We start from the raw sequence: 12616 nt of genomic DNA, 5'->3' as shown, positions 1-12616 counted from the left end.
CAGAAAAACAATAATCCAGCAAAACATGAACCCATAAAATCATGGCAATGACCAATTCATAGAATAAAGCAATCTTTGAGTTAAAACTCGGAGGCAGATTTTAAAAAAGAAATAGAAAACTTATCAGAGGGATGAAAGATTAACATGTCACCAGGGATAGACATAAAAGAATCTTGGATATTATAGTAATTCTATTCCAAAAACAAAATAACTAGTACACAGGCATTTCTCTTGTTTTTCTAAGTATACATATATGTGTGTATGTGTATACATGTATAAATGTGCATAAGGATAAGACATTTCATTAAGAAAAATTAGATCAAAAATATGGGTTAACAGGACAAAAAAATGGGGACAGGAAAAAATCTAATTTAATAAAGAACAGTATCTGCCTGAACGTTATCTAGAATTTGACTGTTCTATATATATATACTATGTATATTTTATGAAAACTATACAATACAGAACATTTGGAGGACTTTCCCCTCAACAAAGTGGAAAACATGTCCCAAAATATTGCTAAGTCAATTAAGTTAAGTGCCTGGTAATTACAAAATAAAGCCTTATACAAAATATTTAATGAAATGGAAAATAATAAGGGAGAGGGCACACAAGCAGATTTTATTTAGCTTTATTACAAATCAATTAGACATTAATAATCACAAAATTAAGGTCAGAAACTAAAGATAAAAAATTATTCTGGTCATATAAAAATAAACTTTTTAACTTCATTACTAAATGGCACAATTAAGTTATTAACAAAATTTTCTATTGATTTAAAAACTGATACAGTTTCATATTCTACTCAGACATTGATTATACCCTCTAGCTAAACATGAAAAAATACGTTAGGGAGGAGTATTTATTTCTTTGCAAATTTAAAAATTTTAAAAAGGAAGAGATTTTAATTTTAGCAGATTCTTTTGGACTCAAAATTTTTAATTTTTCTTTAAATCTTAATCCCTCAACTTTACTCCTCAGAAAATTTGGTGGGAAAGTTTACATTTAACTCTGTGGCATCAATAATGCTGACATTTTAATGGAGTACCGTTATGTACACATTGTAACTGGGATGTTTATGTACATGTTATCAATATAATAATTTAATCTCATCACAGAGTATCTGACAAACTATGATGGCCAAAGTGGTTGGATACTCTGCAATACAAAACAGTGATTTCTTAACATTTGTTTCTGAATGGTCCTTAAGAGTTAATTTACTCTTCCAAGAAGACGACTTTCCCAGAACATTCCTGTTCCCAAATTCCAATTTCTACCATGGAAACAGTAAGTTTCCTGATTAACAAGTTTAGAAAAAAAACCTGAACCTACGAAGCCAGCATCTTTTCCTCTTTTTCCTTTAGGGCTCACTATTCACAAAAAGCAAGCATCGTGGGGCGCCTGGGTGGCTCAGTCATTAAGCGTCTGCCTTGGGCTCAGGTCATTCCAGGGTCCTGGGACCAAACCCCACATCGGGCTCCCTGCTCAGTGGAAAGCCTGCTTTCTTCCTCTCCCACTCCCCCTGCTTGTGTTCCCTCTCCTGCTGTCTCTCTGTCAAATAAATAAATAAAATCTTTAAAAAAAAAAAAAAAAGCAAGCATCGTGGGCTGCTTTTTCATGCTGTCACCCTCACAGGGACAGCCTCCTCAACCAGATAGGAGGACCTGCAGTCGCGGTGCAACACCAACTATGTGAATACATTCGTCTAATTCCAAGTTCAACATAAAGAAGTCCTTTGTGCTGCTCACTCAGACCAGCTCATCAACTCAGACTTTTTCATTTAAAATGTTGATAGTTAAGCTGGGCGCCTGGGTAGCTCAGTTGGTTAAGCTTCTGCCTTCCACTCAGGTCATGATCCCAGGGTCCTGGGATCAAATCCCACACTGAGCCCCCTGCTCAGCAGGAAATCTGCTTCTCCCTCCGCCCCTCCCCCGCTGCTCGTGCTCTCTCTCTCTCTCTCAAGTAAATAAAATCTTTAAAAAAATAAATGAATAAACAAGAGGATGATAGTAAGCTGTAAAAAAAATAAATTTTGAAAAACCTGAGAATCACTAAATTCTACTACTGAAACTAATATTATACCATATGTTAACTAAAATTTAAATAAATAAAAACTTGAAACATTAAAAAAATCTGAGTAAAAGATGAACAAATGCTTTTAAAAAGAAATACAGGGGGCTGGGGCAAAATATGTGAAGGGGGAAGAGAGATACAAGCTTCTACTTATGGAGTGAATAAATCATGGGAAAAGGCACAGTATGAGAGGGACATAGTGATACTGTAACAGTGATGTAAAAGGGACAAATGATAGCTACACTTGTGGTGAATGTAGTATAATGTATAAACTTGTCAAATCACTAAGTTGTACAAATCACTAAGTCGAAACTAATGTAGCATTGTATCAACTATACTCAAAATATAATTAAAAAAATGAACATGAAACGGCATTCAATTGTACTAATAAAGAAATGTAAACTAAAACAAAACACTTTTTACCTCTCCTATTGACAAAAAAGAGAATGCCAAGTGTTGGCCAGCCTATAAAGAAATGGACATTTCTCGGGGCACCTGGGTGGCTCAGTTGGTTAACCAACTGCCTTCAGCTCAGGTCATGATCCCAAGGTCCTGGGATGGAGCCCTGCACTAGGCTCCCTGCTCAGCAGGGAGCCTTCTTCTCCCTCTCCCTCTAGTCCCTTCCCTGCCTGTGTTTGCTCTCTGTCAAATAAATAAAATCTTTAAAAAAAAAAAAGAAAGAAAGAAAGAAACGGGCGCCTGGGTGGCTCAGCTGATTAAGCGACTACCTTCGGATCAGGTCATGATCCTGGAGTCCCGGGATCAAGTCCCACATCGGGCTCCCTGCTCAGCGGGGAGTCTGCTTCTCCCTCTGACCCTCTTCCCTCTCGTGCTCTCTCTCTCTCATTCTCTCTCAAATAAATAAAATCTTTTAAAAAATAATAAAAAATAAAAATAAAAAAAAGAAATTGACATTTCTCTCATGCTGTTGGTAATAGTGTAAAGTAGTATACTCTCTCCAGGGTAATCTGTCATTTAAATTCTATATACCTTTTAATAAAGCAATTCCATTTCTGGAAAATTACCTGGGAGGCAAGACACAAAGATGTCTGCATAAAATGAAAGAAGCCCACCAGGTTTTAAAAATATTTTATATACACATAGAGAACAGGTAAAACAAGCCTAAGAAAGGTAATTTCTTTTCATGTATACCAAATTCTAAGTTACAATTCCACTTCTTTCCAAAAATATAACCACACTAAGTGAAATGCATGCTATGATTTTCTTCCAACTTCTCAATTTAAGGAATAACAAAGGATGAGGTAAGAAAGAATTAATGAAATCCTAAGATACAATATATAACTAGCATCATAACCAACAAAAATGGGCTTAGTGCTATAACTCCGGTTAGATGGTAATAATTCTCATATCTCTCTGCCCTTCTTCGCTGGATGTTTTGTTTTCTCCATAGTTGATACTTTTGTGAAAAGTTTTTGCTTGAATGTGTTAAGAACACAATATATCTTTTAATAAAAGAACAACCCCCACCCTATTTTTTTTTTTTTGACCAAGACTCTCAGGCATCTATTAAAAGTCCAAGAAGGTGGAAGACCTAAAGCCTCACTCCCCTTTTTTTTTAAATTAACATATAATGTATTATTTGTTTCAGGGGTACAAGTAAGAAAGGTAATTTTAACTACAAGTTTCCCATGTTTTAACTAAAATGGAGGAAATTGCTTTGCATGTTTTTAGAGAAAACCTAAGACTGAAAAAGCAAGCCAGCCTAGAAAATTAAAAAATTTTTAAAAATTAAAATATATTATGTATACATTTTTTTCCAAAACAGATGAAACATAAGAAAAAGCCTCCAGTGGCTTTAAATATACATGAACAGTGTGTGATCTTCATATATCTATTTTTCAAGTTATCACTGGTAAGACACTATACTACTGCAACTTCTTGAGTAATAGTCCAGTATCTTAAACCATTGTTCTTTAACTCTAGGAGTCTATAAGCTATAATCTATAATTCTAAATTGATAAGAAAAACAATCCATTTTTAAGGGCTTGGACACAAACAAAAACTGCAACACTATTACCTAGTGAGGCAGATGCAACATCCTTAATTGTTAACAGTGATTTGTTATGCATCATTAGGATTGAAATCCCTTGTTATTCAAACTGTGAAATCTAAATCAGCATCACTGACATCTGGGAACTTAACTAAAAACACAGAATATCAAGTCCTACAGAATCAGATCTGCCTTTGAACAAGATTAGTGGATTCCTAAGCACATTAAAATTTGAGAGTTGCTAGTATAATCTGTTCTTTAAAGACTGACTCCATGGCTAACCCCATAAGAAAGATGTCTGTTACAGTATGATTGCATTAAATCATAATTTTAAAAAGTCAAAATTTTTTTTCAAATTAATAAAGTCCACAAATTGAGTACCATTTAAATGAAAGCCATTGTTGTGGACAAAATACAAACATCAAAAGACAGCCTTTGCCTCAAAGAACATGACAAACTAGAAGAAGAGATAAAACATGTGAATGTATAACCCCAGTACAAGGCACTTAGGGATAATTTCTGAAAGAGAGCTATGAACTATTACGGGAGAGCAGCTCAGAGAGGCAAGAAGACTACATACAAGAGTCAGCATTTGAACTTGTTTTTCAAGAATAAACAGAATTAAAACAAAGGGAAGGATGATAAGCAAAACCTTAACAGGCAGGAAAACTTAAGCCATTTATCCAAAACACAGGATACATAGAAGGCAACATAAACAAAAAGCTAGAAAGGTAGGGTAAGACCAGACACATTGTAGGTTCCCTCCCAATTTAAGTACTCTCTTCTCTTAACAACCAATATACCAATGTGTAGGATATTTAAGTAGGTTTTTTTGGGGGGGGGGGAGGAAATGCAACATCACAGGGACAATTTTACTCTAATTTTTACGGCTATAATCTTTAGCAAAGTTTTAATTAAGAAAATGCACTGGTAATTACCAATATTTCACATAATTTTATATTTAAGGGAGAAATGTAGTAAAATGCCATTTTGCTACAGTGAGTGCTTTAAAAACTACTTAATTCTCGTACTTTAAAAGTGGGAGTATCGATTTGTACAGTCACTTTGGAGAACAACTTGTCAACTAACAAATACCCTGTGACCTAACAATTCCAATTCTCATCATCTATCCTAGAGAAAGTCAGACATATATACAAGAGGTATGTAATTTTTAAAGGAGGCTCCACGCTCAGTGGCAGGGCATGGGGAGGGGCTTGAACTCACTACCCCAAGATCTACCAACTGAGTCAGCCAGATGCCCCCAAACTCACTTATGGTAAAGAGAAAAAATAAAAAGGGTCAATCAACTTTAAACTAAAAATGGAGGATGATATGTTCTAAAAGCATATACAAAACACTATATTTGGAAGTAAGAAAGATCTGAAAAGATATTCAGTAAACAGGCAGCATTATTATCTCTTTTCTTGGAGACATCAAAACAAGCAGAATGTATTTATGTATCATTTATACAACTTATTTAAAATGTTTTTAGGGTAACAATAAGCTTATTTGAGGTTTCTGGGAAGCAGACATTAAGAAAAAGGAGAGTTGATGAGATCAGAGAAGACTAAGGATGAAAAAGATGGAAAAAAAATCAGTATTTTTATATACCATGTTTTCATTGAGTAAAAGAACTGAAATTATATTAGAAAGCTGATTTTTGGTATGTAGAATATAGCCATAGCTACAAGTAAGAAATTAATAAATCCCATACTGTGATTTTAATACAGGTCTCCAAAATAAATGTACTTTAAACAAGATTAGGACAGATTGTGGGACAATCCTTTCTGGTCTCCTGACTGAATTCAAAACTGCTATGACACTATTCTAGGCCTCTTGGATAGCCAGGCTTTGGTTGAAAAGAAGGCCTTGGGGCGCCTGGGTGGCTCAGTCGTTAGGCGTCTGCCTTCAGCTCAGGTCACGATCCCAGGGTCCTGGGATCAAGCCCCGCAACAGGCTCCCTGCTCCGTGGGAGGCTTGCTTCTTCTCCCTCTCCCACTACCCCTGCTTGTGTTCCCTCTCTTGCTGTGTCTCTCTCTCTAAAAAAAAAAAAAAAAAAAAAAAAAAAGGCCTTATCTAGACTAAGAGAAACAGCAATACACAGGCCAAAATCATCCTAAAAGTGGAATAAAGTATCTCACAAGGACTGAAGAATGATTCACTTGCAGTTCAATTAGAACTGCAGGTTCTAACAAAGAAAATTCATGATCATCTGTCCCAAAATAATCCCCTTCATTTGCTCTGTTTCCATCTCTGATAATGAAGTCTCTGGCAAAATTTTGTGGATGGAATCTCTGTGCCTCATTAAGAGAGTGACAGCAGATCCAGGTTTGGCCAGGACAAGCATGGTTTAAGTCTGTTATCCCAGCATAATTAATATCCTTCTCTTTGCCTCTACAGTATCCTGGTTTGTAGGATAAATTACACAGGCCCTCTACTAATAGATTATCGCTAGTTTGAACCTACTCTGAACCTTTAAAGTCCTCTGCTATTTCATTGTTCTTTAAATTGCAAATTTGCTTAGGAAAGCAGGAAACTAAGGCACCCCAGGTTGTAGATGGCACTCTGGTATTGACTGGAAGAGATGAATACACCCTTTTCATTCATTTACATGGCCCAGAAAAATTGCCAAAAGTCAACTAGCTAGTTAGTAACAATATGTGCACTAGAACCCAAGTCTTTCGGAACAGTGCATTTATATACCATAATCTCTAAATTACCCAACTACAAAAAGAAGTTGTGGTAGAACAGTCAGTACTGGGGAGAGTTTATGTTACTACACTACTCCAAGTAATGAAGAATGGTATTCCTCTAAGCACAGATTGGATTCCAAAAATAGAAAGAATTGCCTACAGAGAGCCATCAGCAAAATCGAAATTCCCATGAACCACAACATAGCTCAAGCATCACCTTGTTCTTAATCTCCAACAAAGATTAAGATCCCCAGTGAAGGCACCTGAGGTTAATTGAACTGTTAAATACTTTTCAAAAGGACATTTCCAATTAAGATTCCTGAGTCCTATCTTGAAAGTTTTAAAACCTGTCAAATTAGCTTTACAATCAAAAGTTCATTTTTGGGGTAGTTCACTGAATATAAATTTTAACTGTGTAAGTCTAGAAGTAGGGAGGTTGGACAGCCCATCAAGGTTCATTAAGGGCTTTCTTTCTCTTTGCTAAATTTATGGAGATTATACGTTAAGATTTATGTTTCCTTCTGGGGCGCTTGGGTGGCTCAGTCTTACCTTGGGCTCAGGTTCATGATTGAGCCCCGCACTGGACTTCCTGCTCAGCGGGGAGCCTGCTTCTCCCTCTCCCTCTGCCCTGTTTGTGCTCTCTCTCGCTCTATCTCAAATAAATAAATCTTAAAAAAAAGATTTTTGGGGGCGCCTAGGTGGCTCAGTTGGTTAAGCAACTGCCTTCAGCTCAGGTCATGATCCTGCCCGGGATCGAGTCCCACATCAGGCTCCCTGCTCAGCGGGGAGTCTGCTTCTCCCTCTGACCCTCTTCCCTCTCGTGCTCTCTATCTCTCATTCTCGCTCTCTCAAATAAATAAGTAAATAAAATCTTTAAAAAAAAAAGATTTTTGTTTCCTTCAGTTAGCGATAGTAGTAAACAAATATATCTTTGCAGCTAGAAGAGAATGGTGGTAATATTAAATTTAGAGCAAATTTCTAAGTAGTTTTTTTCTGCAAGTGTCAAATTTATCAAGAATAATGAATATTAAGGGCGCCTGGGTGGCTCAGTCGATAAGCATCTGCCTTCGGCTCAGGTCATGATCCCAGAGTCCTGGGATTGAGCCCCGCATCGGGAAGGCTGCTTCTCCCTCTCCCGCTCCCCCTGCTTATGTTCCCTCTTTCACTGTGTCTCTCTGTCAAAAAAATAAATAAAAATCTTAAAAAAAAAAAAGAATAATGAGTATTACCATGTAAAAGCTAAAGAAATCAATTAACACTTGTCTCTCACTCTATTGGAGTTCCTCTGAAGAAATGTTAATATACCTGCAATATAATGTATTTATAAAAATCACCTTACAGTTATAACATCCTTTGACTCACTTGATCCTCACAACCCTGTAAACATGCTCACATTTTCCCCATTTTATTGTTAACCTTTAATTTTAAGAAAAAGTGAAGATACGCAAGTAAGCAGCTGTAATTTCCATATAAAAAGTTCAATTAACTTACTAAAACTTAATTTAGAAAATAAAACTAGGAGATACTACTTTTTGTTATTTAATATTTCCATTTAAACTTAAAAACAAACAAACAAAAAAACTACAAACAAAATAAAGCACCCAGGGCCATACTGTATTCGTCAGCTTTCAAATGCTGTGGCATAATCTAACCTCCTCTAAAGAGGAGAGAGGACTAACCGAATGTTAAGACTATCATTTACCTACTGTGCAATCCACTCTCATGTCAACTATCCTGTTCAACTGTTTTCCACCAAAATCGCAATTCCAAGCATTTTGTTGGCAACTACGGTATAGTCTCATTCTTAATATGACCTTTCTTGTTTCCAAAACAAATTTTCAGCTTATCAGTTATATCACAACGAAGAAAATACAATCGCGCTTCCACTTATAAATAAATCCCCTTGCTCCGACTTGCTTCACGCCCCCCCCTTTTTTTTTTACAAGTCCACAAAAACTTTTCTATAGGATGAACTACACTATCTACCTATAAAGTTAGCTTTCCCAAGTCACTACCACGTTTTGAGGGGGTAAAACTCAACGGAGGCCGCGCCAGTCGAGCAGCTCAGCGACGTTACTCCCGCAGTGCCCCCACCAGTCAAGGAGAACCCGAGGTCCCACCTCTTCCTGCCGCTCCCTTCCCAGATGTCCATTTATGTAAATAGGCAGAGTGAATGACACCTTGGAACAAAATACCTCCGACTGTCAGGGGAGGGAGGCCTGCCCCTCCCCCAGCCCCACGACAGCCTCTACAGCCAAGCAAATCACCCCGGCACACACCCTCCCACTGCCCACCGCAAAAAAACCACAGACCTGCCTCCAGGGTTTCCAGCGAGGACGGCGCCGGTCCCGTCCCGACAGGGGGCAGGTGCTGGGGAGGCTTTTTGGTCCAGGGGTTCTCCTTTGGCGGCGGCGGCGGCGGCGGCTTCAGCTTTTCCTTAGGGCCGGTCGCCGCCTCATCCTCCAGGGCGCCCTCGGCTGGCGGGTCCCTCGGCAGGGGTGGCGGTGGTTCCCCGCCGAAGGGGCCCCCGGGCCCGCGCGCCTTGTGCGCCAGGTGCAGCGCCAGGGGTCTCACGGGCACGGCCGCCTGGGGCACGCTGTGCCCCAGCGCCGGCGACGGCTCTCCCCGCGCACCCGCGATGATGGCTGTCGCGGCCCTCTCTTCACTCGCCGCCAACTTGCCCTCCCGTTCGGGCGGGGACAGCTGCTCGGCCTGCCGACTCGCCGTTACCAACAACGACTCCTTCTCAGCAGCCACCGCGGATGGCTCCTCCCGAGAATGAGCGGCGGGCACTGCAGCGCGAGCAGACATCGTCCCCTTGCCCCAGCCACCCCAGCCGGGGGGGGGGCCCGGGGCCAGGGAGCCCGACTGCCCGTCTCTCCGCCGGGGAACCGACTGGCTCCGGCCTGGGGCAGAAAACCCGAAAGCCCGGCCACCGCCGCCAGCGTCTGCCGACGCCGTGCAGCGCCCGGCGTGCCGCCCCTCCCGGCGTGGAACGGAGCGCTAACCGCCCGCCGGCCCAGCCCGCCTCACAGGCTCACGTCCCGAGCCAGCCAACAAGCGCCGGGCGCAGCAGCCGGGAGCCGCGAGCCCTCACCTGGCGCAGGCAGCGGCGAAGGTGCTGCGAGCCGGGGCTGGAGGACCTCTAGCTGAGTCAAGGAGGCGCGTGCCCCCAGAGCCGGTAACAGCTCGCGGGGGCGGGGGCGGGGCGGGGGCGTGGAAAGGGCGGTCCCAGTGGACACAGCGGGGGCGGGGCCTCCCGAAGGAGCGTGACGTGGCTACTCACCGGCTCTTGCCCTCGCCAGGCCGCCGCCTGCGGTGGTTGACTGACGAGTCTGTCCGGGTGCCGCCCGGCCTAAGGGCCGGCCCCGCCCCAGCGGCCAGCCGAGGGGGGAGGGAGGGCGAACTGGACGATTCCACCGCTCGCGGGCTACCGCAGCCCGGACTGCGGGAGCAGGGGTGGGCGCTCACGGGGCCTCTGTGACTCGCCGCGCAGTGGCGCTGCGCTCTGCCGGGTGCGGGCAAGGGGCGGGGCGGCCTACGCACGTGGCGCCTGACAGGTGGGGCGGTCTCTTTGCCGCAGGCCAGGACGCGAAATTGACTCGAGGAGGGGTGGTCTCTACCGATGACCCTGGGCCGCTTCTTTACGAGCCAGGGTCCCCTGACGGGGCCGTTTTGCCTTTGTGTCAGTCGCTTCGCCCGGTGAAAAAGTTTCCTCCTGAGGTTTTGGGGCACCTCGATCACTTGTAATCCTGAGCCACGTCCAGAATGGAAATTGTGTAATTTGTAGGTAACTGTTTATGAAACCTTTGCCCAGGCAATTGGTTTAGTGCACTACCCGCCTTCATTTCCACCCTCGAACTGAAATATTTTTGAAGTGCTCTTGAGTAAAACAAATGGTTAATATTTCGCCGACTTCTTGTTGTTACACGTTCCTTTAATTTGTAGAGATAACACTTGTTTACAAATTAACCATGTTTCCTAATATTTTTTCCTGGAATGGATATATGTTTAAAAGTTACAAATATGTTTTGATTAACTCCAGTAAGAGCTTTATACTTGGAACTGAAATTCAGTGAGTGATAATATTGATTTCATGGGCGTGGATTTATAAGTCACTAAATGTTTTTGTTCCTGTGCAAGGTCGCTGAAAATGGATTTGACCCAGTGAATATTTTTTCACCAAGGGACACCCCCCCCCAAAAAAAATATCTGTGTCCACCGTTTGTATGCACTTGGCAGTGGGTCCCTCCTGGCTTCCTTTCGGGCTGCCAAACTAGGCAGAGAGCTTATACAGGACTCTTCTCCCAGGGGTCTCGCTTCAATCACATTAAACGCGAGATTAATATTTTTATTTACTCAGAAGTTGTACTAGGCATAATTTTTTATTTCCCTAAGGTTAGTAAACTAGTCATACAACAGTTATAAATAAGACGTTTCTTGTTCTCCGTATCACTGATTTCCAATTTATCTGACCCTAAGCAACTTTTGGAACCCCATTACCAGTTAAATAAGTATTGTACTTACCTATATTCCCAAGGAGGCGCCATCTTTACTAGCCCCGTTATTGGTAAAGCTTTGTTTCGTTAACTACCAACTAGCTCCTTTTCCTGTTGTTAATCAGCCTTTTGGAGTCCTGCCAGGCAATGCTGGTTTTGTTTACAAAAGTTCAGCAGCAAGTTCAAGCTGGATGTGACTCTGAGAACACATTCTATTTTACCCTTTGTTTTTTTTAAGATTTTTATTTATTTGTCAGAGAAAGAGGGAGGGAGAGAGCACAAAAGGGGGAGTGGCAGGCAGCAGGAGAAGCAGGCTCCCTGCTGAGCGAGGAGCCAGACTTTGGGAATCACTCCTAGAACCCTGGTATCACGACCTGAGCTGAAGGCAGACGCTTAACCGACTGAGCCACCCAGGCATCCCTTCACCATCTATTTAAATACAGGTGAATTAAAGATGGATTCTGTTGAAGAGAAGGTTATGGAATGGTTTTCCCCAAAGTTAGGTTCATATGGGCTACCTAACTGTGGTTGGTGGCTCTGTTTGTTGCTGTTTTGTTTTGTTTTGTTTTGAAGTGAAGAATTGTAGAGGTGCTTTACTGAAAAAACACAGAGGGCTTTCTTGGAAATAGGTTGTGTTTGCAGGAAGAGAAGAACTGGAAGGTAAATGTGTACTCAGAAAGGTCTCTAAAGAATTCAACAGTTGGGGGGCACCTGGGTGGCTGAGTCGGTTAAGTGTCTGCCTTTGGCTCAGGGTCCTGGGATTGAGCCCCGAATCGGGCTGCCTGCTCAGCAGGTTGCCTGCTACTCCTTCTCCCTCTGCTGCTCCCCCTGCCTGTGTACATGCACGTGCTTTCTCTCTCTCTCTCTCTCTCTCTCTCATAAAAAAAAAAAAAAAAATCTTGAAAAAAAAGAATTCAATTGGTACTTGGGGATCATCACTGTAATGCAGTACCGCTAATGTCAGCGAAGGGAGTTGGCAATTTGTTGTCCCTCCTTTAAGAACATATTAATAACTCCTATTTCCACCTAACTGCCTTTTGGAAACAACTTCACCTATCTTCTATTTGCCTCTCCACCCTTTTCCTGCCCTTGTGCCAGGCAGGGCTGACCTGTACAGATTGCACCGATGGATTCCCTCACAGTCCTTGGTATCTCACAGGGTTCAGGCAGTAGGAATTATCTATAAGAGATAGGAGGCCAGAAGATAGTGAGGTCAAAGTCCATATTCCCCAAGCTGGTGAATTCCATATTCACCCAGGACTAACTGCAGAACCTTCTTTTCAGTTAATCTCTCCAATTCTTCCCTTTGTCCCTTCAGGCCTAGTCATAACTGCTAGTCC

The 12616-nt window shown here is 41.9% G+C and overlaps 1 protein-coding gene across 10 annotated transcripts in view; it reads right to left on the bottom strand.

Moving 5' to 3' along the window:
• The window catches only part of LARP1B (La ribonucleoprotein 1B), a 118917-nt gene extending 108235 nt beyond the window's left edge, over window positions 1-10682 (bottom strand). For 3 of the 10 annotated variants that reach the window (XM_027598744.2, XM_027598743.2, XM_027598745.2), the window contains exon 1: window positions 9090-9952. In XM_027598744.2, coding sequence (XP_027454545.1) covers window positions 9090-9588 — 499 coding nt within the window. In that variant the 5' untranslated portion in view covers window positions 9589-9952. Of the gene's footprint in view, window positions 1-9089; window positions 9973-10063 lie in introns of those variants that run through there. The other 7 variants (XM_027598740.2, XR_003520754.2, XM_027598742.2 and 4 more) reach the window with 7 other exon arrangements.
• Between the last annotated feature and the right edge of the window lie 1934 nt (window positions 10683-12616).

Source organism: Zalophus californianus, chromosome 2 (assembly GCF_009762305.2).
Source record: "Zalophus californianus isolate mZalCal1 chromosome 2, mZalCal1.pri.v2, whole genome shotgun sequence".
Taxonomy (NCBI): domain Eukaryota; kingdom Metazoa; phylum Chordata; class Mammalia; order Carnivora; family Otariidae; genus Zalophus; species Zalophus californianus.
The sequence above is the reverse complement of the archived record's forward strand: the minus strand, read 5'-3'. Positions and strand labels throughout refer to the sequence as shown.